At 33.6% G+C, this 25685-nt stretch overlaps 1 protein-coding gene across 7 annotated transcripts; it reads right to left on the bottom strand.

Annotated features, from left to right (window-relative positions):
* Positions 1 to 1166: 1166 nt before the first annotated feature.
* LOC106062127 (antiviral innate immune response receptor RIG-I-like) lies at positions 1167 to 20612 on the bottom strand. Of its 7 annotated transcripts, none has more exons than XM_056036555.1 (6): positions 20464 to 20603; positions 9532 to 9603; positions 8448 to 8500; positions 8153 to 8354; positions 6011 to 6103; positions 1167 to 2697 (listed from the first exon to the last, which is right to left on the bottom strand). In XM_056036555.1, exons 3-6 carry the CDS (start codon positions 8468 to 8470, stop codon positions 2137 to 2139), a joined length of 879 nt encoding a protein of 292 aa, XP_055892530.1. In that variant the 5' UTR covers positions 8471 to 8500; positions 9532 to 9603; positions 20464 to 20603; the 3' UTR covers positions 1167 to 2136. The 7 variants fall into 7 exon arrangements, with proteins under 7 accessions (XP_055892530.1, XP_055892529.1, XP_055892533.1 ...); XM_056036554.1 differs by lacking the exon at positions 20464 to 20603 and adding an exon at positions 15266 to 15353; XM_056036558.1 differs by lacking the exon at positions 20464 to 20603 and adding an exon at positions 14972 to 15065.
* Positions 20613 to 25685: the final 5073 nt, after the last annotated feature.

Here is a 25685-nt window from a genome sequence, read left to right as displayed (position 1 = left end):
TGCGGACCGCACGTCCGCGTGACACCACTGGCAGTGACATCGGTTTTTAAAAACTATCGGTTTCAGGTGTGTCGTGGAACTTAACGAAAAGACGATTTCAATTTTCAAATGAAAAATTACATATTAATTGAAACTATCATTTAAATCCCAATCTCAAACAAAATAATGAACACAGTAAATAATTGACTGATTGATGAATTCTTTTTATCGTTTCATGTATTTTGTTCGCCAATGAATAATTGTGTAAAATTTCAACTTGATCCGAGAATGGGTGTTAGCGAAATAAAGTTTCAAACCTTTAGCCAGAGAGAGTTGATCTAAGCTTTGTACAAAAAGCTAAAAACTTCTTTCATTAAAGATATCTTCTAGCAAGCATCTAGAGTCACGACAGCTTGCCATTTTTGTTTTCCTTAATCATAATACCGTTTATTGTTGTGTCCCTAACTTTCTTTGCTTGTTAACATTTCATGACCATACAAATGTTGAGTAGCAAGTTACCATTCGTGTTGCTAATGTTAAAAATGGATCTTAAATCAATCCCATTCTGGGCCACATCCAAATATCCAAGAATTGAATCTAAAATGAGATGTGTGTCAAAAACCGTTTAGCTACCTGACTGGCTTTTGAGTTCCAATCTGGACTTGAGCAGAGTAGTGTTTGCTAAACAGCTTAAGACATCACTGAAACCTTAGCACAGATACACAAGCCCTCCCACTACTGCACCACAAAAGGAATTGGTCCATAGCGCTCTGTGCATGTTATAAGAATGAAAGGTGCGCTATATAAAAACTTTTTTTTTTTTTTAAAGTTGTATTAGATCATTTGAAACTATTGATGAATATTATATCATGGAATGAAATCTATCCAAATCAATGGAGTGGCGTCTTCACGTTCCTTTTTGTTTTTTACACTCTTCTTTTTCACCCTTTTTGTTTAACATGCTGATGTACTGTATATTGGGAACATAGGTTTTGAAGGGCAAGAAAGACCTGCGTTGAGGGTCAGATAAGGCCACAGGTCATATTTTGGTTATCCCTGATCTAGGCAATAATTCTGAATTTAAAAAATCAGTGAAACAGAAAAACAAAAGTTATTAGATATGCAATGCAAGTGAAATTTTCTTTTTTAGTATAACAAAGTCAAAGAAACAACTTGTACTAATAAACTAAGCAATGTCATTTGGAACTGTTTTACTGAAAATATCATAGTTTGAATTTACTAATACAATTAAGCAATGTCCATAGAAATGTTTTACTGACAATATCATAGTTTGGGTTTACTAATATAAATAAGCAATGTCCAAAGAAATGTTTTACTGACAATATCAAAGTTTTAATACAAAGTTTAAGCATGCAACATGTTATATACATTTTATAAAGATAGTTGATTTGTGTACATTTTATGTCAGCTGTACATAGTTATATATATAAATAGATATGCCTTAAAAGGTATTAAATTTAGTTTAAAGGTTTCTCTTTTTAATACATTTCATTTTCTATAGCACCTTAAACAAGGGCCAGGGGACAAACTGGATGCTGCAATCTTTCAACCTGAAGGTGTTTATGATATCTTTTAGTGCATGAGAATTTCTTTCTGACTAGCAAAATGCCAAGGTATCTTCCACTTTAAGTCAGGAAGATAACTCAAAGATTAAATCTTGTTTCTGTTTCACTATGTACTCTGAAGTTCTCAAATGTCAGACTACATAATCATCCTCTGAGCTAAAGAGCTTTTTTTTTTAATTTACTTTTTAATCAGCTCAAGATATATAGATAAATACTTAAGCTCATACCAGTTTGTTCAGATCATTAATGACTAGACAAATTGTCACTCTGTAAGACATTATATTGGACTAGAGGTCTAATGTAAACAACAGATGAAAATTGATAGAAAGTTGTTGTTTTTTTAAATGCCAAATAGAAGACAAGACAGAAAAAAAAACTTCTTGCAATAAGAAATGTTTTCATTAAATAGAAAGGATAGTGCCTTGCCATTTACCACATTGAAACTGTTTGGAAAAGTCACCATCAATGTTTCTAGAAATACTGTTTATATATCGGTAGCACATCTTAAATAAGTATAAATGTCATAAGAGAAAAAAGATTTTTCTCAAAAGGAAGTCATTCCCCTTTACTGCTAGCTAATCTCACTTCTGCCTTTACTGCTCACTAATCTCTGTAACAAATGTTCAATATTTTCCACCTTAGAGTTCAGTGTCAATAATAACTGCTGCTGTTTTTGAAGAATCTGTCTCAGGGCATGTATTTCTTGAAATACATCACTGTTAACTCCACTGGGCTCAGCCATCTGATGAACTGCAAGGCTAGGCTGCTTTAGGTCAGGGTTCACATCTCCAGCCTCATGGTTAATGTCTTGATAAGTGGTTAATGTATCAGATATGTTTTGACTCCCAGCACCGTCCCCTTGTTTAGAATAATACGTGTCATCTAAAATTTCAACTAGTTCTTTACGTTCATTCCTATCTAATATTTTCAGAAAGGTTTCAAACCATTGATCTTTCATCCTGGGGATAGAGTCCAGAAGTAGAAACACTGCATCCATTGTGTTTTTTTTTTCTTCTAAATTTCTGATTTCATCAAACTGATCTTGACTTATTAGTTCTTCAGCTAAAAGATCTTCTGCTAAAATTGATGGATCAATTTTTTGCTGAATTTCCTTATGGAAGAGCTCCATAATCTGAAAAATATTAACATAGATTGTTTCAGAACAATGTAGTTTGTAAGTCACAGTTTTGTAGTTACAGTATCAAAACATGCAAACAACATCCATTAGAGATGATTACAAAATGTTTAAGAGTTTTCACATTATGAAGCAAAATAATATTATGAGCGTAAAAATATTTTGACATTGTTACTCTGTGCAATGACTACAGAGCAGTCTAGAAGTATGCAGAATATAAAATCTAGTGCCTAATTATGTGTAAATATTGTGAACAATTTTATCTGATGTGGATTTATTTTAAAGTAGGAATATTGTTCTTAACTCTATTATTTTCAAATTTAAGATTTGTTTTCAATTAATTAAAATCATGTTTTTACACAGTCAATGAAGAGACTTAGTTCAAACTTGTTGTTTTTTCTTAGACAAGTCATTACATAATGTCAAAATATATTGTCTGCTTTTAAATATTATTTTCCCCTAATTTTTTTAATTTTAGGAGCAAATGAAATATTACAAGTTTTTTTTTTCATTTAGCTGTTACTAAAATAAAAATTAATATCATTAATTACTGATACTGCATTTGTAGACTACTTGTGTATGTATATTTGTTTGTAGGTTAGTCATTAACTATTTTAAATAGCAGGTGTAGATGATGGTGGTTACAAGAAAAATAAAGAAAGATGTGAAACAGATTACAAGTTACTCAATCTACTTAATGTCTTGAGTTTTCTTAGGGAGAAAAAAATTTCAAATGGTTTGGTTCAATTCAATTTTTAGAATTCAGTTTAAGAATTTTGTAAAGGCCTGTTTTAATAAAAATAGAAATGTTAAAAAGTACAGAACAACATAACATTACAGTTAGAAAATCCCCATTCCATCTAAGTTAGAAACTCAACATTCAATCACAAAAATTCACCATGCTATCACAGTTAGAAACTCTACATATCATCAAAGTTAGAAACTTATCATTTTATCAAAGTTAGAAACCGAACATGTCATCACGGTTTGCAAACTACATGCCATAACAGTTTGAAACTCAACATGACAGAAACCCCACATGCCATCAAAGCTTAAAACCGAAAATGCCATCACAGAAAATCAAAGTGCTATCATGACCGTTAGAAACCCTAAAAGCCATCAAAGTTTGAAATCTGAAATGGGATCACAGTTAGAAAATCATGTTGTAAAAAAGAGAACAAGGTAACTTCCTAATTTTTTTATTTTGAAATATTGAAATTAACTCAAATTGATGCTTCACTCAAATCACAATAATGAACCATGCCATATTTAAATATTAAAACAATTTTTTTTTGCATCAGCTTCTATATCTTCCTTTTTTCTTTCAATGTGCTAGAACAGTGGTTATCAAACTGTGGTCTGCAGAACCTGAGATGTCTGCAAGGGATCAGCAGATAGTTGAAAATTATATACAATTAAAATAACTTCTTCACTAAAATCTTGTTTTTCCAAATTGGATTATTTAAATAATAATCAACTCGCCCGACACTATTGTTTAATATTTCTTTTACAACTATTCTATGATGACACATAGTTGACACAGCTTAGCAAAACAACAATGATTAACAGTCCTGTTATAGATATTTTTTTTGCACATGAAAATGAAATTTACTTATTTTACAATTTAATCATTCTTTTAATAACACTACTTTCTATGCCAATCAAAGTGGGCCTTTCAATTTCTCTGCTTTATCACACCATTCAAAGAACTAAGCCTATCTTCATTTTAAAGTTTCCAACCAAAGACAATGAGACTTTGTGCCACACGGATATCAGTTTTCTTATTAATCTTGCATATTTTATAATTAATTGTTCAGATGTACAGTGTAATTTGTGTTAGTTCAATTGTCTTTCACACGCCCAACTAACTCTTAGATTATGGAGAAATATTTGTAAGGTAAGCAGACATCTGAAGAAGAGCAAGAGTATAATGAAAATAGTGGCAATGAACTGAGACACGATGCTGTAAGAGAGGCCACACCATATAAGGCAAAATTACAAAAATTTACAATTCAGATTTATACCATACAAAGACAACAGAGATCAGCCACAATGTGTCATTTGTTTGAATGTGTTATCCAATACAATTTCTGAAATCTGCTAAACTGAAGCATCATCTTATAACAAATCATAATGAACTAAGTGATAAACCCGTAAATTGCTTCAAATGTCACTTGGAGTTGTAGACAAATCAGTACAAAATTATTAGCAATGCAACAACAGTGAATGAAAAAGCTCCTAATTAATGCTTCATATATAAAGGCATTGGGAACAGCACAGTGCAAAAAAGCACAAACCATTTTGGAGAGTTTGATTATACCAGCAGCTTTAGAAATATTTGATTTGGGCAGACAAATCAGTATGCATCAGGTGTCCACTAATATCATATGGCTTTAAAAGGGTCCCTGAACTAAAAATGTTTGAGAACCTCTGTGTTAAAAAATAAAAAGCATAAAAAAAAGGCATTCATCACATCACATCTGAAGTTTCTTTGCCAGTTGCCATCTGAACTAAAACAAGACAAGTATTGTTTCTCTCACTCAATCCTGGATGCACAGCCAGTTTCTCTTTTGTTGACTTGACAGCCAGTAAATTTATGCCAAATGAATTGGTCAGAGTAGCATTTTATTTTCTATTGTAGTAAATAAATATGATATGATTTTGCAATCATATCTGTAAAAAATGTTCTTTCTAATTTTGCTATTTAAAAAAAATATGTGGCATAGTTTTAGCTGCCTATGAATTAATTTCTAGAATTAAGCTATGTACATTCTATACTAAAGCATATATCTAAGAATAAAGGTGCAGGCTTGTGACTTGAGTAAGTTCTTCAGACGTTCCTTTAAAAATGAAGACGATATTGCCCATTGTTTACAAGCTGTGTTAGAGGCCTGAACAGGTGTTCCACGAACTACTTGAATAATTAACTAGTAGGCCACCTAGGTGAATTAATCTAAAAAATAAGCAAAGTGTTCCACTAAATACTCAATGTGTGAAGTGTTCCATTAAGGAAAAAGCTCCTGTAGGATAGCAGAGGTTGGTAGCAGGCAGGGTTTGAACCCTGGATCGTTTAAATGGCAATTCAAAGCACATGCCACACAATAATGATGCCATGCCTTGCTGTGATAGCTAACTTAAGTGACAAATATACCAGCTCTAAGAATGAGAATATTTTCATTGCTAGATACACAGCCTAAGTGTGCAATTAAAAGGTTAAAATCCAAAATGTTTGGGAATCTGTAATAGCTGTCTACTTTTTAAAGTGGGTCAACTAAGTTTTAAGATAAGCTTTTTCTTTAAATGTTTTTACCTTTTTATGATTGAAGTCATCTCGTATATCTTCATCTTCTAAAGCTTTGACAATGTTTTGATAATTTGCATGTCCTAACGCCTCTTTAAATGCCTAAAAATAATATTGTAGAAGTCATGCATGTTAATGATATTTTAGATATTATTTTATACAAACATTAAATCTATAATGACATACTAAATAATGGTGTTGGCTGAGTAGCGCTGAACTGAGGGGTCTAGGATTTGAAACCCTGGGATTTTCAGTTTCAGAATTTTAGGGTGTCTCTGAGTCCACTCAACTCTAATGGGCAGTAGGGGGTGGCAAGCGGGGCAACCACCCCCCAGGCACAGCAGAAGTATTATTGTCATTAATTTTTTTGAAAACCATTTTGCAAAAGTCGGATCTGTGAAAGTCAAAGAACTACTGTAGCTCCTATCTCACACTTTGTTCTTATATCAAAAGACCAAAAACAGAGCATTGTGTTTTCCTTGTAAATTGTTTGGCATGATGGCTACTGGAGGCCAATTAACAAACAAAGGCTACTGCGACTGGAAGCATCTTGGTGTTAAACCTCAGCAGAATGATGCTTTTGTGAATCACGTTAAGTGTGTGTCAATGTGGTTGGATTTAGCTCTGAGAATGTCCAATGGTAGCACAATGGATAAAATGATGCTAAACCAAATTATAAAAGAAAAACTTTATTGGTGTGTAGTCTCTAGAAGCATGTCTTGGGAAAACAGTTTAACTTTTTTCGCCAAACAATGATCAATTTTAGGCTTGGTTGAGATGCTGGTCAAATTCCACCCAACCATCTTCTACTAATTTAGAACGACAAAGCTCATGACCATTAATTCAGGGATAGGATTCAAAATGAGCTTATGGACCTGAAGGCATCAGAAGTAAAAGGGAAAGTCATTGATAAAATCAAACTTGGTAAATATTTTTCTGTCTTCCTTGACTTCAAGCCTGATGTTAGCCACAGGGAGCAGATGTCCCTTATATTGTGTTTTGTGGACATATCAGATAGAGATGTATTGTAGATGTTGAAAACGCAACAGGAAATGTTTTGTCAGAGACCCTTCTCGCCATGCTGGAAAACCTTGGTCTGGACATCTCCTATTGTCGTAGCAAGAGATATGACAATTGTGCGAATATGAAAGGAAAGCACCAAGGAGTTAAAAGAACACATAATTCGTATTAACAGTCAAGCATTTTACACTCTATGAGACTGCCTTAATCTGAACTTTGCTTTAGGGACATGGCTAAATGCAACTCTCAAACAGTGACATTTTTTTTAATTTCATACAGAGAATCTATAAAAGTTTTGGAAGAAGCAGTGCCTTTCATAACAACAAAATCACTGTCATAAACATGGTGGGAGTGCCGCCTCGAAAGTTATACAGGGCTACCCTATCAAACAAAAGAATTGAGGGAGGCACTGTTGATTGTCGCTGACACCGTAAATGATCCACTGGTGAAAAGTAAAGCCGAATTCTAGCAAACTATGAACAAGGAAGCTTCGAGTTTATTCTCAGTTTAATCCTATGCTAAATTTTATTTGTTGTGAATACTGCCAGCAAAACTTTGCAATCTGCTGACACACAAAGGCCTTCTTGCACATTTTAGAAAGTACATCGATTTCTCTGGTGCAATGATCACGTTCACAGCAAAATAAATTGCTTCTGAAATGAAAGACGATCTAAAATTCAAAGAATAAAGAGTTAGACAAAGAGTCAGAAGCAAGAAATAAAAACTATTTGATTAAGAGAGTATAGACGAATCAACATTTTTGCCAACAGCGTTAGAGGTGCATAAGCCTGTTAGCGTGATGTGGAACAATATGTATAGGGCCCCGCATATGACACTCACCCAGGGCCCCGCGCACTGCTGAGGCCACCTCTGTTAATGGGTACCGGACATTAGTTGGTTAAAAGTTAAGGCAGTTGAACATTGTATGGCCATGGGCCACAGAAACATCATCTGCCTTATAGATCACAAGATCTGAAAGAGGAACTTTACTTTTTAAAACTAAATAATAGCAAAGAAAACAAGGAGACTATCTTTAATAGTGTTACTGAAATTATGGCCAAGGTATCAGCAATATTTAAATGTGTTATATATCTGCAAGCAGATATATAATGGATGCCACACATGACTTACTTGATATTTTCCAGGCTCATCAACTTTCTTAAGATGGTCTAAAAATAACACAGCTGACGTTTTGGAATCACTTAAAGTGTAAATTTCTGGCAATATTTCATTCATGAATGGCATATAGGACATCAAATGTTTAACCACAACTTTAGATATTATATAAGGTCGATACACTTCATTGACTAGATAGTCCAGATGAACATTAGCTCTGCAAGTTTAAAATGTCATAGTGCATTAATACATTCCTTTTTTTTTTCAAAAATTAACACTACAATGGATCCATACAAAACAAAATACTTACACAGTCAGACTATTCTTTGACATTGTACAAATAAATCATCCGAGACCACTAACCTATAAATGAATAGAAAACAGTTTTTTGAAAGGAAATGCACTTTAAAAAATTTATAATTATTATGTGTTGCATCCTTTGTATAGTGTGTTCTCTAATAGGACCTATGACCTAAGTGGTAAAGCATTAGGCAACTGAGCCAAAATGGCAGAGTTTATGTGCAGATAGAAGCCAAATTCTTGAACTGGGATTAAATAACATTACTATTCAGCTATTACAGCAGTGCGCCAATGTCAAGGTATTTGCTAGCTGACCAGGTCAAGTTGTATGCTTTAGAAACAGGTAGATGCTAGGCAGATGTCCAATTCACTTGTTTCAATAGCCAGTGCTTCAAACAGTTCTTACTTTAGCTAATGCATATAACTATCAACCAACTTTAATATTTTCTTAACAATGGGCAGAGATAAGAAGACTCAGAAAGAAACATCTTAAAATCTTTCCTCAACTTTCCTGCAATATAGATCTAAACTAAATCATGTATTGTAACAGATTATAGGGATTCAAGCTTGAGAATTATCACTTGCTGCCATTCCAATATTTCAAAAACATCCACTAACATCTTTAATATAATATATAGATGGACAACATAAAGATATGAATGGTTGGATAAAAACAATTTGATTAAGAGAGTATAGACGAATGCTGGAGTGATCTGGTGCTCTTACTGTGCATATGTTTTATTCAGCCAAATCCTCGACTGTTAAAAAAGGATTCATCCTTTAAGATATTAATACATAGTCCACAAAAATAATTTTATATTTAGGGTCAACACATATTGGAGCCCAAGGCTTCTTACAAAGACAAAGATCCTAATTGAAATTGCATCTCTCTCTCTAACAATACAACAAGATGATGTGTAAGCTGTCTTGTGTTCATAAGCACCTAAAAGTATGTATTAAAATTATGACAGAAATACCTCACCCACAATTAGAATACAATTAAAGTGCAAGAAGCATATACTGTATAAGCTATAGTATTTAAAATAAGAATAAACAAGTTGAAAATGTTTATAAAGACAGATTTAAAAACTCACTTTTCACAATTTAAACCTTGTATTTCCTGCTAACAAAATCATTGTGTCTTTTTGTTATAAAAAAGTTCAGTGCTTGAAAGAAGAAAAAAAAAAAGAGAAAACTAATTATGCAATAGTAGTTAGCATTGTTGTAATTATGTAAAAGCTCAGTGATAATCATACATACAAATATAAGTAAGATTTTAGAGTTGGAATCAAGGTAAAAGGTGGAATTTTCATTGTTTATTAAAGTAAAAGTGATATAAATTGGAAAACACTAACCATAGATAAACACCAAAACCTTAAGGACATAAATGAGCTTTTCATAGAAACTTTACACAACCTAAGTTTAGACCAAATCATTAAAAAGCCAACTAGATTAAACAACACATTAGATCTCTTCTTAACCAACAGACCTGGATTAGTAGTTGATTATGATATTATCCCTGGTCTATCAGACCATGAGATCATAAAAATACACAGTCAGATAAAAGCAGTAGCCAATACATAACCCAAAAGAAAAATCTTACTCTGGAATAAATGTAACCTAACACAACTACACCAAGCTGCATTAAACTTTCAACAAACATTCTTATTAGAAAAAGACATTAACCAACCAGTAGATGACCTTTGGAATTTCATTAAAAACCATCTTAAAAGCATTATAGAAAATCATATAACAACTAAATACACATGAAACAAAATAAATAAATGCTGGTTTAATAATAGACTAAAGAAGCTTTGTAAACAGAAGGAAAACCTATATAGAAAATTTAAAGAAACTAAGGCAGAAAGAGTTTACAAAAAGTATATAAAAATTAAACACTTAACCCAAAAAGTAAGCAGACAGCTGCAGAGTGAATACATAAACAATGTAATATCTAAAGATAACAACAAAAACCTATGGTCATACATTAAGTCTAAGAAAATGGAAACAACAGGCATAGCGCCATTAAAAGATGAACATAACATAATACATAATGATAATGAAACTAAAGCAAACATCCTAAACAAATACTTTGCATCAGCATTCTCAGCCTCAGGAGATAAAGACATATTACTTAATTTGAACCAAGTAGACAACATAGAAGATATAGTAGTACAAGAAAATGGAATTCAAAAACTATTAGCCAACACCAAACCAAATAAAGCGTCTGGACCTGATGGTATTCCAGCTAGATTACTCAAAGAACTAAGCAATGAGCTAGCCCCAGTGTTCAAAATACTCTTTCAGGCATCGCTTAATCAGGGCAGAGTACCAAAGGACTGGAAAGAAGCTAATGTCACCCCCCTATTTAAAAAAGGAGAAAAATCTGACCTAGGAAACTACAGACCAGTATCACTTACCAGCATCACATGTAAAATCCTAGAACACATAATATGTAGCAACATCATAAGCCACTTAGACAAACATAATGTCCTCACCCCATACCAACATGGCTTTAGGAAATATAGATCATGTGAACCACAACTAATAGGACTAATTGATGATTTTTCAAAAGGTTTAGATAATAGTGAACAAATAGATGCTATCTTACTAGATTTTTCTAAAGCTTTTGACAAAGTTCACCACCATAGTTTGCTTAAAAAATTAAATTATTTCGGCATTAATGGTCCACTGCATCAGTGGATTAAAGATTTTCTGATAGGGAGAGAACAAACTGTAATAATAAATGGCTCTAAATCAACACCGATAACAGTAAACTCAGGTGTACCTCAAGGAACAGTCTTGGGTCCACTACTATTTTTAATTTACATAAATGATTTACCAAATTGCGTTACTTCAGGAACAAAAGTCAGATTATTTGCAGACAATTGCATAATATATTGAACAATAAAAACAACACAAGACACAGATATTTTACAAAGAGAATTAGATGAATTACAGAAATGGGAATCAAATTGGAGCATGTCTTTCCACCCAGAAAAATGTCAGTTGTTAAGAGTAACACAAAAACTAAAACAAATTAATTCCATTTATCTTATTCATGGCAAACCAGTAACACAGACTAAAAACGCAAAATACCTAGGTGTTATTATAAATGAAAAACTGTCATGGAATCCACATATTGAAAAAACTATAAAAAAAATCAAACAAAGCATTAGGATTTATTAAAAGAAATTTCTATAAATCAAATAAGAACATAAAACTAAAATGTTATTTAACCTTGGTTAGGCCAATAATAGAATATGCATCCTCCGTTTGGGACCCCTCAACTCAAGAAAACATTAAGCAACTGGAACAGACACAAAATAGAACAGTGAGATTCATAACAAACGAATATTCATATTTGACTAGAGTAACACCTTTAGTAAAATCACTAAATTTAGAAAGCCTTCAGAACAGAAGACTCAAAAGTAAAGTAGCAATTATACATAAAACACTGAACCATAATCTTCAAATACAAAAACAAAATTTAATAAAATACTCAGAAAGATACAAAGATAAAGGCACATTCCTCGTCCCATATGCTAGGACAAATTTATACTAATACTCCTTCTTCCCTAGTGCTATTAGAGCATGGAATGGGTTGCCTGAGCTAGCCAGGAAAACCAGTGACTTGGCAGAATTTAAGACATTGGTTAATATGCATGACTAAATGCATGACGCGTAGGACGTAATCATCTTCTTTTTTGAAGTAACGTCTGTATTATATAAGATATAAGAAGATATTTCCTGACCTAGGGACATACAAATGTCAAATTCTTCATCTTCTTCTTTCTCATTGTTATGTTGGAGTGTTCATATGACTAGACCAATACATGAGATGAACTGCGCAGTGGTTTCCAAATCAGGGAGCTCTCCATATAGTTTCCTTTCTATTGGGGTGATTTGGGGCCAATGTCTTATACGGGCCTCTTGGTAAAGAGAGCAGTTTGGAGGACGTAGTCTGCATTCTCTGGTGATACTCCATATGGGCAGATTTCACTGGTTCCAATTTTGAGCTTCCGGTACATGTGTTGTCGCATTCTGTTGTGTCCGGTCCTGAGTCGAAAGATTAGACGTTGGTCTTGTCGGGATAGCTTATAGTAAGCATCATCGTTCTTGTGATTTGGATGAGAGCTCGTCCATTTCTCATTTGTTTTATTTATGATTAATTTCTTCAATTCTTCTGAATAGAGTGCAGAGTTTATTAGTGAGTTAGTTCTCCCACTCTTGGCGAGTGTGTCAGCCTTTTCATTTCCTTCTAGTTCTATATGAGCTGGTATCCATTGAATAACAGTTTTTTTGCTGTTGTTGTTGAGCTTTGTAAGTGCTGTTCTGAGGTTTTTAATATATGAGGAATCAGAGTTTTGCAGGCTTTGGAGGGTTGTTTTTGCATCGGTTAGAAAGACAATCTGACTGTCAAATGAGCATAGCATATTTTTACTACATTGTCATTAACAGTCATTATGATTAAGATCACTCACACTACTCACAAGTGTTTTTCATTGAATCATGAATGTATTTCTAAAATCTTTAAAATACCAATACATAAAAATACCAGTCTATAATGTGAATAAGAGTCTGATGAGCCTTATGTTGACATGGTTCCACGACAATTCGTTCACTGACATTTCGTTCACTGACAAATCGTTCACGACTTTTCGTTCACGTGACTATTCGTTCACCCAAAATTCGTTCACGCGACTATTCGCTCACAGACAACTTGTTCACCTACAGTTGGTTCACGACAAATCGTTCGCGCGACTATTCGTTCACGGCACGGACAAATTGTTCACAGACAAATCGTTCACTGGATAGTAACATATTGTTAATTTTATATATTTTCGTCGCATGTTTAATTTATTTACATTAAAACTTTTGTAGCTATTATTGCCAAATGCAAAAAATTTCTAGAGATCAGGTCAAATCCGAGTTTATTTAATTTAGTTGTTGTTGTTAATATTTTGTTAATGAGGACAGTATGTGATAAACATTATACTTAAAATAAAAAAAAATAAAAAAAGAGATCTTACAAGCTAGATGAAAAATATAAGCTGGCCCTCACTTTACCATAGGTAACATTTTTACTTTCACCTTTAATACACCTTTACACCCCCCTCTTTTTTTTCATCTACCGGGAATCTACCCATTCATCTGGATACTCTAGTTAACACCCAGTTGAGTGCTAGACAGACTGGCTCCTCTGGAAGTAATAAAACTTTATTGGACATTGCCTATACACATGTTCAATCTGTTAACATTGAAAATATCTACTAGACACTAGTATAGTACTTTCCATCAAGTTTAAAAGAAGTTTTATTTTATTTTTATTTTAGTTAACTTGTTTCTATATGTGACCACCCATTGGTAGACTAATTTGATTGCTTGGACTTCAATAACAAATTTATTGAAACAATTTTATTGTGTTGTATTGCGATAAATTATAATTTTTTGATAGGGAACCGAAATATTTCCTAGTGTTGTAAATGTAATTAGTTGTTTTTTTCTTAGATGTCTTAATTGATAAGTATTAATCTAAGATCTGTATCTAGTATGTGACATTCAGAGTTGAACAGTGAAACCATATATTGTACCAAATCTAGTACCATTGTTAAAAATCTAAATTATCTCTCATAAAAACACTGAAAGGATTGTGGAAAAAATACTAGTGTGTCTGAGCTAGCCAGGAAAACCAGTGACTTGGCAGAATGCATGACGCGTAGGACATAATCATAATCTTTTTTTGAAGAAACGTCTGTATTATATAAGATAAGATTTGTTTTGTTAATAAGATATCAATAAAATGGGTATGTTAATTAAACATCTGGACCGCTATTAACAAGATAAGCAAATATGGGTAGATCGAACAAGACTACATGATGGACATGAGTGTAAAAGAAGGCCTACATGTTGAAAGTAAAAATGTTACCTATAGTAAAGTGAGGTCCCATTTAAATGTTTCAGCTTGCTTGTAAGATCTCTTTTTTCTTTTAAGTATAATTTTGTATCACCTACTGTCCTCGTTAACAAAATATTAACAACAAACAAACAAAAATTAACAAAGAATTTCGGATCAGGTTCGATCTCTAGCAATTTTTTTTTTTGGAAATATCCAGTGAACGATTTGTCTATGAACAATTTGTCTGTGAACGAATTGTTAGTGAATGATTTGTCGCGTGAACAATTTGTCGTGAACCAACTGTCGGTGAACAAGTTGTTGGTGAACAAGTTGTCTGTGAGCGAATAGTCCGTGAGCGAATAGTCACGTGAACAAAATGTCTGGTGAACGAATAGTCGCGTGAACGAAAAGTCGTGAACGATTTGTCGGTGAACAAAATGTCAGTGAACGAATTGTCATGTCCCCTGTTGACATGTGTATCTGTATATATATATATAGATATATATATATATAGATGTCTATATAATAATTATTATTATATAAATAATATATTATTATATAAATATATAGATCTCCAGTAGTGACTAGCTAACTAGACTCTAGATTAATGATTAAGAAAATTAAGATTGAATTACTAGATCTAGATACCCTCACTATATTATTAATATAGTTACTGGTAACAGTGTTATAAGTTATAGATCTAGACCTAGATCTCTCTAGTAGATCTATATAAATATATAAATCTAGATTTCTAGATTTAGCATATTATAATTATAGCCATATAAATAAATCTAGAGTTTCGATCTAGATCTAGATTCTAGTCTAGAACTACTCTAGACTCTAGTGCTAGATCTAGAAATCTAGATTCTAGATCTCTAATCTTAATCAAAGTTAATCTATCTAATCTTTTCAATGGCAATGATTTTAACCTCTTAGACATCATTTTTGCCCCTTAACCTGCGACCCCTACAAAAAGAGTTTCGGACGGAAGTACACCTTCAATTCTAACAGCTTAGACATCACAATTGCTGCATTAAAAGCGGTATACAGCTGATCGATTCGAAGTGGAGTAGGAGCTGGTGTGAAATCTTGACATATTTAAAACAGATCTATACATGGGCGTAGCCGTGAGAGGGCAGGGACTTCGGGGATCCCCCCCCCCAGGAAATTAAATCCACCCACACCCGCAGAGGGTGGGTGGAATTTTGTGACTTTTTTTTTAAATTAATTTTTTATTTTATTGTAGGGGAGATCATACATTTTTAATGTTAAACCATCACTTGAGCCAGCGCAGCCAAGAAAAGGGGGGGGGGCTTAGTTAAACCCCACGGGCCCTCAAGAGTTTTTTGACGTTAAATATCCCTCTTCAATATAGAACTAAAGCAAACTACAGTCACCAAATTCTATGAGCGTTACCGGGAGGGGGTGATTCGAGTTTAAAATCCCCCTCTAGAAGGTAAAGTTTAAAGCCCCTCCAAAGGGTTTTCCTGAGAGTTTTGATGTTAAAATCCATCTTCAATAAGCAAACTAGTCACCAAATTCTAAGAGCAATGTGCAAAGGGGTTTTGAATTAAAAAAAAACAACAACAACACTTCCAGATGGTTTTGAGTTTAAAACCTTTCAACAGATGGTTTTGACGATAAAACTCCCCTTTATGATAAAAAGACTAAAGCAAACTACTGTTACCAAATTCCATGAGCGTAGCCAAGAGGTGTTTTGAGGTTACCCCCACTCTCAACAAAAGGAAAAGCAAAGCTATTATAATTACTGAATTTCATGAGCGAGGCCAAAGGGGATTTGTGGTTAGGCTACCCGTCCCTATAGTGCACAATTTCTTCCAATAGACTCCATTAATAAAGTGCAGTGAGTTGCAGATTTGGTTTTGACCTACAATTTGTTTTTAATAGAAGAGTAACTCGACGGTAGATACCTCAGAACAGAAACGTTGTAGACTCCCCGCCATTGCCAGCAAGGAGGTCTGGGCGAGCGCTAGGAGCTCCGCCGCCAGGCACTATTTCTGGTATTGAAAGCCAACAAAATGCATATTCTGAGGTATCTACAGTGCATTTTCCTGCTATTAAAAAGTTTTATTGCAAAAACCTAATGTGCTATTCTTACTGACTTATTAGACCCTCTCGCGCCCTTCGGCGCATTTGCCATCAAGCTGTTTCCACAAAAATCTGTCACTGGTAATGTCTGAAACCTCTTCCCACCTGATCTGAGGACCTCCATGATTGTGTGGCGCCAAGTTGTATTTAATTAGGATGTCATCGCAACTCTTATTATGCGTAATTCCTTTTGTCGGAGAAAATGTCACGCAAACCTCATGCGATGCCCTGTCACAATCTTACTATGGGGTTGACTCCCAGTTCGCCTATGGATTTCCTTGATTTTGACCCGATCTCTATAACTGACTCCTAAAATCTGTCTTAGCCATCTTTGTTAAGCCACATTTAGTGTTTTTCAATTTCGCAGATAACTTATTCACTGCACTTTATTAATGTAGCCCCGCCACTTGTAGAAATGTGTAACTTCTCTTGAATACACTCTTGGAATTAGGTAACTGTAGTTTGCTTTAGATTTTATATCGAAAAGGGAAGTTTTATCGTCAAAACTAAAAAATTTCTGGAGTTATTTTTTTTTAAATTCAAAACCCCATTTAGCTACGGTCATAGAATTAGGTAACTGTAGTTTGCTTTAGAATAATATTAAAGATAGAGGTTTTCCACCTCAAAACCCTCTGTAAGGGGATTTTAAACTCAAAACCATCTGGAGGGCTTTTAAAATTAAAAAAAAACCTTCTGTAGGAGAGGGGTTTAAACTCAAAACACCCAATTGGCTTGCCTACGCTCAAATAATTTTAGCGTGTAATTTGTTTTTTTATATTGAAGAGGTATTTTTTTAGCATCAAACCCCTCTGAAAGGGGGTTTAAACTCAAAACCCCTTTTGGCAACGCTCATAGCATTTTGAGTACGTAATTTGCTTTTTTTTTTTACATTGAAGATGTATTTTTTTAGCTTCAAATCCCGCTGGTGGGGGATCCAGAACTTTGGAGTGGGGGGGGGGCGATTTTTTTCCAAACCCTAACCCTAACGCCGAGTAAACCCTAACCCTATACATAAACGTGCGTACAGCATATATATATATATATATATATATATATATATATATATATATTCGACATATGAGAATAAAATAAGACTGTTTCTCAATCTTCGGCGAAAAAAAACAGAACCAAAAACAGTCATGTTGAGGCCTTTCTCTTGCAAACTTGGGGGTCTGGGAGAGCGCTGTAAGCTTTCTCAGTGGGGTTCGGGGCGAAGCCCCGACACCCAAAAGCGTTTTCTTGCATTTTTCACAGCAGAAACGCATTCTCCTGACATCTACAGTTTATTATTTATTAATGGTTCGCCCCGACGCCAATGGCGTTTTCTTGCATTTTTCACGTCTGAAACGCATTTTACTGACATCTACAGATTATTACTTATTAGTGGGGTTCGTGGCAAAGCCCAGACGCCAAAAGCGTTTTCTTGCATTTTTCACAGCAGAAACGCATTCTCTTGACATCTACAGTTCATTATTTATCAATGGGGTTCGGGGCAAAGCCCAGACGCCAAAAGCGTTTTCTTGCATTTTTCACAGCAGAAACGCATTCTCTTGACATCTACAGTTCATTATTTATCAATGGGGTTCGGGGCAAAGCCCCGATTCCAAAAGCGTTTTCTTGCATTTTTCACGGCTGAAACGCATTTTACTGACATCTACAGATTATTAGGCCTACTTATTAGTGGGGTTCGGGGCAAAGCCCCGACGCCAAAAGCGTTTTCTTTCATTTTTCACAGCAGAAACGCATTCTCTTGACATCTACAGTTCATTATTTATCAATGGGGTTCGGGGCTTCGCCCCGACGCCAAAAGCGTTTTCTTGCATTTTTCACGGCTGAAACGCATTTTCCTGACATCTACAGCTCATTACTGATTATTGGTTTCGGGGCAAAGCCCCGACGCCAAAAGCGTTTTCTTCAATTTTTCACGGCTGAAACGCATTTTCCTGACATCTACAGCTTATTACTTATTAGTGGGGTTCGGGGCAAAGCCCCGACGCCAAAAGCGTTTTCTTCAATTTTTCACGGCTGAAACGCATTCTCCTGACATCTACAGCTTATTATTTATTAGTTGGGTTCGGGGCGAAGCCCCGACTACAAAAGCGTTGTCTTGCATTCTTCACTGCAGAAACGCATTCTCCTGACATCTACAACCTAATAATCATCAGTGAGGTTCGGGGCGAAGCCTCGACGCTAAAAGCGTTTTCTGGCATTCTTCACTGCAGTAACGCGTTCTCCTGACCTACAGCTCATTATTCATTCTATTATAAAGGACCTTTTGAATAATGTGGAAAATTATATTAATATGAATTTATAGTCCCTTGATACAGTGCAAATACAACCGATTTGTTCTTTGAAAAGATAAGATACCCCACATATTTAGATTAAGGCTTTGAGGATCGCCGCCGAAAAAAAATAAATTCGATTGATAATATTCAATAAAATTCAATCATAAATTGTGAGTTAGAATCCTAAATTTAAATAAACTAGAAAAATTGAGTTAGAGTAAAGGTTGGAAAAAGTCGACTAGGAGAAGATGATCTCGCTTTTGAACTCATCTCAACCGTGACTGTTATATTGAAAATTTCGTTTGAATTATAACTTTTCCAAAGCAAAGTCTTTCTTAAAATATTTATGATAAATTCATGTGAAATTACACAAACTCTGCCTGGAAAGGGGAATGGCGGTAAAATGAAAACGATTAATCCTCGCTCCTTTTTATAATTTCTGCTAATGATTGCATTTTGCATTAAAGAATAGGGGTTGGGCGACTCGATATAAGAATTTACTTTATAGCATATATAAATTATATAGTGACAGTTTTTTTTTTTGTAATTTCTTACTATAATACAAAAAGTAAAAAGTATTGGTTTGTCCGATGGGGGGAAGGTATCGCATGTATCGCACTTCCACCTGTTTATATTATATAGATATTCGACTAATTTTGTTCACATACTTTGATTTCTCCATAAAAGTAGGACCGCCCCCCCCACTCAAAGGGTTTAGATGGGAAGGGCAGTAGAGGTATTCGCTCCTCCCCTTCCAATCGGCCAACAGGTGAACGACATAATATAAAGACCGGTTAAAATACCAATAACAAGTTTTAATCATATAGATATTTAATTGATTCTGTTAGCAAGCTATGATTTCTACAAATAAATAGGACCGCCCCCCCCCCACTCGAAAGTTTATGGTGGGGGGGGGCGGATTGATGTTATCGCCCCCTCCCGACCCTACCAAAATACTGGAAGGAGAGGGCGAAATAATCTAATAATAGGTTGAAATATAAATAATTAGTATATATTATTAACATAAGTAATAAATTCGTATACAAATTTTGTGAATTCTATACTAAAATTCGTCCGCCCCCTCCCCTTCGGGGGGGGGGTCGGCAGAGTGGGGTGGGGGCGATCGCCCCTACCGCCCCCCCCCTGGATCCTCCAGTGTGGGGGGTTTAAATTCAAAACCCCTTTGGCAACGCTCATAGATTTTAGAGTGTGGAATTTACTTTTTTTTATATTGAAAGGGTATTTTTTAGCTTTAAAATCCACTGGAGGGAATTTTAAACTCAAAAACACTTTGACTACACTTATAAAATTTTGAGTGTATAATTTGCTTTGTTTTTAATATTAAAGAGGTATTTTTTACCTTCAAACGCCGCTGAAGGAGGGGTTTAAACTCAAAACTCAGTCAAAACCCATTTAGCCACGCTCATAACATTTTGAGTGCGTAATTAGCTTTTTTTTTATATTGAAGAGATATTTTTTTAGCTTCATACCCTACTGAAGAAAAAGGGGGGGGGGCTAAACTCAAGGAAAAGACACAGATTAGGTGTAATTAGATCAAGGCCTTTCCGTGTATGTGAGTCTATTAGAATTAGATATAGATCATAGTGGATGTATTTAATATTTTATTATTTATTAGATCAAAGAGGCATCGTGATAGTCATACTTAATTTATTTTTTTTTTGGTTGTCATTCATCATTCTTTGTTAGTATTTAGACAATTCAATTCCACATACCTTCTAACATCTGTTTAGGGCTTTAGATAAACTTGATAAAGAAGCCTATTAAGGTTCTTTATTAGTATTAGTTCATGTGGCTCTAAAATTGGATCTAGACTCCAGGCTTGCTGTTATTCACTTCCTTTCACTAGAATCGCACTAAAAACATTGAAATGTTACCGCGGTATTGTCTCAGACTTTTTTTCCCCTTTACGGACATTCGGTCAGTGTAAATTGTTTTTCAATTTCTAAGGTAATGATGTTTTGTTTTAAAAATGTCTGTAATGTAGGTGTTTAATTGTTAAATGTTAAACGTATGCAGCGAATTCCCGGTGCTCAACTCTTCCCCTCTAGTAGGCCTACCTTTGGTCTATATATGTGTGTGTGGGGCCATTTTCCTGACTGCCAGATCTTGTTACAAATCTTAAAAAGTACTTTTATCATGGTTTCTCCTCCAGCCTGTAGACTTTCACAAGGAATATGTTGTCAGCTCCGGAGGACTATCTCCTTTTCAGGGCTTTCACCGCTGATATTCGTCAGTCTTGGATACGACAGGGACTTTGACTTGAGTAACCCTAGAATCTCCCAAGATTTCAAAGTTATACAACTATACACCGTATTCCGTCCATCTTCTTATCCCATCTTTTTGCTCAGTTAAACATCTATTGTATTTGTCTTGTAGGTACAGTCGTAGTTCTGCCATGCTTTGAGGTTGTGAGCTCCTTTACCAGTTGGAACGTTTAATTACTATCATTTCTGTCCAGTTCCTCCTCAATTTCTTGACACTCTATATATCCACTTTTTCTTCGCTTCTTTCATTTTCTTTCTTAATCCGTATGTTGACACTTATGTATTTGTAGGCATATTTTGGGTCAGACTTTTTTTTTTGTTCCTTATAAGCTCTAGTCCCTTGTCACAGAGTTGGAGTTATACTTAGCGACAATTAATAAAAAAAAAAGGCTTAAAAATATACTAATTCTGAAAGTAAAATGACCTAGGACTATTAACTAGATCTTTATATAGACTCTAGCGAACAATGATGATATAACTAAGTTCAATTAATCAATACTCTAGGTTTGGATTTTTTTTTTTTTAAGCTTTGTCGCGCTATCCTACTAGGCCTGTTAAAAAACATATTTGGCTACATGTTGTTGCGGACTAAAATACTGGCGTATATTCAACAGGAAATAGTTGAACTTCAAAATAGTCAACAAAATAATCATAATGGGTATGTACGTTATTTTTATAATTATTAGATCCATCAATAATTTACTATAGCTTTCGGCTTCAAATCCTATGCATCCTCTATTCATGTTTTTACGTAATTTTTATATTTATGTATCCAAAATCGGTTCTTTATTATTGAACACCTACTATTAAAAAAAAAAACACACACCAATTATCGATTGCTCACCTTTCTCACACTTACACTAACACTAACACTAGTGACTAGATCTAGTGACTAGTGACACACTCATGATAATGATACTCATCACTCACTCACTGACTTAAAGGGAAACTCCGATGGTTTTTCAAATTTGAGTTATTGACATATTTAAATTCTGCATAAAAAGTTGTAATAGTAAAAAGTAAACATTTTACCATTTTTTATTTAAACATAATATTAAATGCTTAGACAGCCTTAGATTTAGAAACATTTTTATATTTAATTAATAAATTAGTTAGTAAATTCTTGACATCTAAAAAAAAACAGGGTTCTAGGAGATTTTGTTTTAAGCTAGTTCATACGTCACTTCCATCAACAATACTGAAAGAGAAACTAGATTTGACAAATCGTATCGCTTCATTCTTACAGTAGCTGTTAGGCTGTTAAGCTTAGTGACGGCCTAGTCCAGAGCTATGATACAGTTATATATACGTATATATATACACATGTATAAGATAGATCTAAAAGCATTAGGCTTAGGATAATCAACTCGAGAAAAAGAGTAACATTTTCATCTAAGCCTTTCTCTGTCCCAAGAAGTAAATAAATCGTGTGTCTGACTGATTCGAACAAACTGGTCAGTGTAAAGCTAGTTGAGAGTACGTGTAGTCGGTCATGACAAGACAACCCAGCGATAGTGTTTGTTGTGTGTTGAGTGGTCTGACGAGACAATACAGACTGCCGTGGTTAGTCAAGCATGTAAATCTACTTTTAATACGCATTTTTTCTTTGCTTACAAGATCCTAGATCTAACTGCATAGACCAAGATATATTTCTTTTATGAGAATGTAAACTTTGCTGTATGGTCTCCTGTTATACAATAAGTCAATAGATTAAAACACCTTTGTGACGTGAAAATCTGACTGTTTTGGATGCGCAGGAAAATTACGTCGGTAAAACATCAATTACTAAGTTATTATTGCAAAGAAAAAAAAAAGAATCATATATTCATTATCTGTAAATTAAAACACATATTATATAAAAATTGTCAAAACCATCGGAGTTTCCCTTTAACTCTACTCAGTCAGGCAGTCATGCCACTCACGCTGTGTTCACAGTGAGAATCACAATATTCACATACAAAACATTATCACTGATTCACAATCACAACTTAAATAAATGAATAATATAAATCTAGAATATATTATAAATATAATACTTAATAATAGACTATGATTATGTCTATGACTATACTATAACTATAATGCTTATAATGGCTATATATATTAATATATTTTATTTTATATTATTATTATTATATATCTAGTTAAAGTTAAATCTAGTAGGAGTCTAGAATACTCAAGAAGTTCTACTAGAAGAAAGATTTTAAATGACATTGATGATCATTGATCATGCGACTTATTCTAGATTCTCTACTATCACTACTAAAATACTATCAGTATGAGTATCTAGTCTGACATTCACATTCTAAATATCATCATCTAGATTCTAGATCTATTCGATATTGATGATTAGATCTAATCAATTCTAATCTAGTAACATCTACCATCTAGACTCTAGAATAGATCCCTACGACTCTAGACTCTAGTCCTAGTTTAGAACAAGCAGAATTACTTGAATTACTATATATTTAACTAGATCCTAGATCTACATAGTACAGCTAGATACTACATTGTATGGAGATCTAAATCTAGATCAATTCTAAATTATCATAAACTAGACTACTAGTAGATCAATACTAGAGGGTCTACTATAGTTAGATTTAATAGATCTAGCTATTATTCTAGATCTAGTATCTAGATAATCATGATAGATCAGTAACTTTAACTTTTATGGGAAGTAAAAGAATTTTGCAGTGTTGGACTTTTTGTGCAACCAGATTTAGATATATCTATATAATAGTCTATATATAATATATACTATATAGTTATAGATCTATGCCAATTTATGGCACAGTCCTAACATCAACTTGATGTTCTCAGCCTCACTAACTTAATGCTAAACAGCAACTAGATCTAGATATCACTATATAGTTATAGATCTAGACTAGAACCAAATTTTGGCACATTCCTAATACGACATTGCCTAAATTGTGCAGATGTGCATAAACTCAAAACCCACATTCCTAACATCATCAACTTGATGTTCTCGGCCTCATTAATTTTTCAGATCTATCTTCCAGTAACTGAAAAAAAAAACAACTAATTTTATTGTGTCTTTCCTATAGAGTTTAGTATGGTCTAAGATTCTGTATGGCATAATGTCTGGGATCTGTGTTTTATGCAAATGGTTAGGGTTAGGAAGAAAGGGGCAAAAACAAGATCAGCTATAGTTAGTTTGTGAACTGCTTGACTAGTGCAGTACCATTTAAAACAAGATCAGCTATTAGTTTGTGAACTGCTTGACTAGTGCAGTACCATTTAAAACAAGATTAGCTATTAGTTTGTGAACTGCTTGACTAGTGCATTACCAGTTAAAACAAGATCAGCTATAGTTAGTTTGTGAACTGCTTGACTAGTGCAGTACCATTAAAAATAAGATCAACTATAGTTAGTTTGTGAACTGCTTGACTAGTGCGTTACCATTTAAAACAAGATCAACTATAGTTAGTTTGTGAACTACTTGACTAGTGCAGTACCATTTAAAACAAGATCAGCTATTAGTTTGTGAACTGCTTGACTAGTGCAGTACCATTTAAAACAAGATTAGCTATTAGTTTGTGAACTGCTTGACTAGTGCATTACCAGTTAAAACAAGATCAGCTATAGTTAGTTTGTGAACTGCTTGACTAGTGCAGTACCATTAAAAATAAGATCAACTATAGTTAGTTTGTGAACTACTTGACTAGTGCATTACCATTTAAAACAAGATCAGCTATTAGTTTATGAACTGCTTGACTAGTGCAGTACCATTTAAAACAAGATCAGCTATAGTTAGTTTTTGAACTGCTTGACTAGTGCATTACCATTACCACAAACTAAAAAAAAAATTATAACAAAATTATAATGAAATAGCTTTTAAATTCTGATTTTTTTTTAATCTTACATTTATTTAGATCTATCAATCTTACGAAAACTCAGACTAACTAGTCAAGCATTAATGTGAAAGTCATTATTAATGCTTTACTTGAAGTTAATTATACTTAATAATTAGTTTTAAACTATGAAATTAGACCTCTAATTTCATTTAGTCTACATATAAATTTAGAAGTTTTTTTTTTGAAAACTATTTTATAACTTAGGCTTACTGTAAATTACTCTTTTGTAATGTTAACATTGTCATACAATTTTTCAAGGAAGAATTTTCTTTACAAATGTAGTTTATATTTCTTTCCACGTCAAGTTCAAATACTTGATATTTTTTCTTTTTTATTCAATACCTGAGTTTAGTATTTTTTTAATACTATTAGTAGCCAGAAAAAAATAATTTAGTTATATATATATATATATATATATATATATATATATATATATAATAACAATAATAATAATCTTTATTATCCGTAAGACAAATATATATATATATATATATATACACACACAATTTTTTGTTAGATATATTCAGTTACTTTTATATTTTTTTTATTACTTCTTTTTTTTTTTTTTTTTTTTTTTTTTAAATTTGAAAGTGTTTCATAAACTTGCAGATTAGAACTGAATAAGAACATGAGGAAAATGATAGTACATAATTGATCCTGTGTAATGAAGGAAATGTTATTTAGTAAAGGAGATTGTTAGCTTGTAAAAATCCTTTTTGTTTTCCTAAAAAAAAATGTCTTATGCATTATCTATGGCAGCCAAAATATGTTCACAAACAACATCTATATTTTAAA

Source organism: Biomphalaria glabrata, chromosome 7 (genome assembly GCF_947242115.1).
Source record: "Biomphalaria glabrata chromosome 7, xgBioGlab47.1, whole genome shotgun sequence".
Taxonomy (NCBI): Eukaryota; Metazoa; Mollusca; class Gastropoda; family Planorbidae; genus Biomphalaria; species Biomphalaria glabrata.
The sequence above is the reverse complement of the archived record's forward strand: the minus strand, read 5'-3'. Positions and strand labels throughout refer to the sequence as shown.

Bases quoted from the DNA above. Each gene is read 5' to 3' on its own strand.
- LOC106062127 (XM_056036560.1), bottom strand. From the start codon at position 8,470: ATGTCAAAGAATAGTCTGACTGT. The intron at 8,355-8,447 runs GTAAGTATTTTG...TTAAACTTGCAG, and splicing joins TCAAAGAATAGTCTGACTGT to AGCTAATGTTCATCTGGACT. The intron at 2,698-6,010 runs GTAAAAACATTT...AATATTTTTCAG, and splicing joins ATGACTTCAATCATAAAAAG to ATTATGGAGCTCTTCCATAA.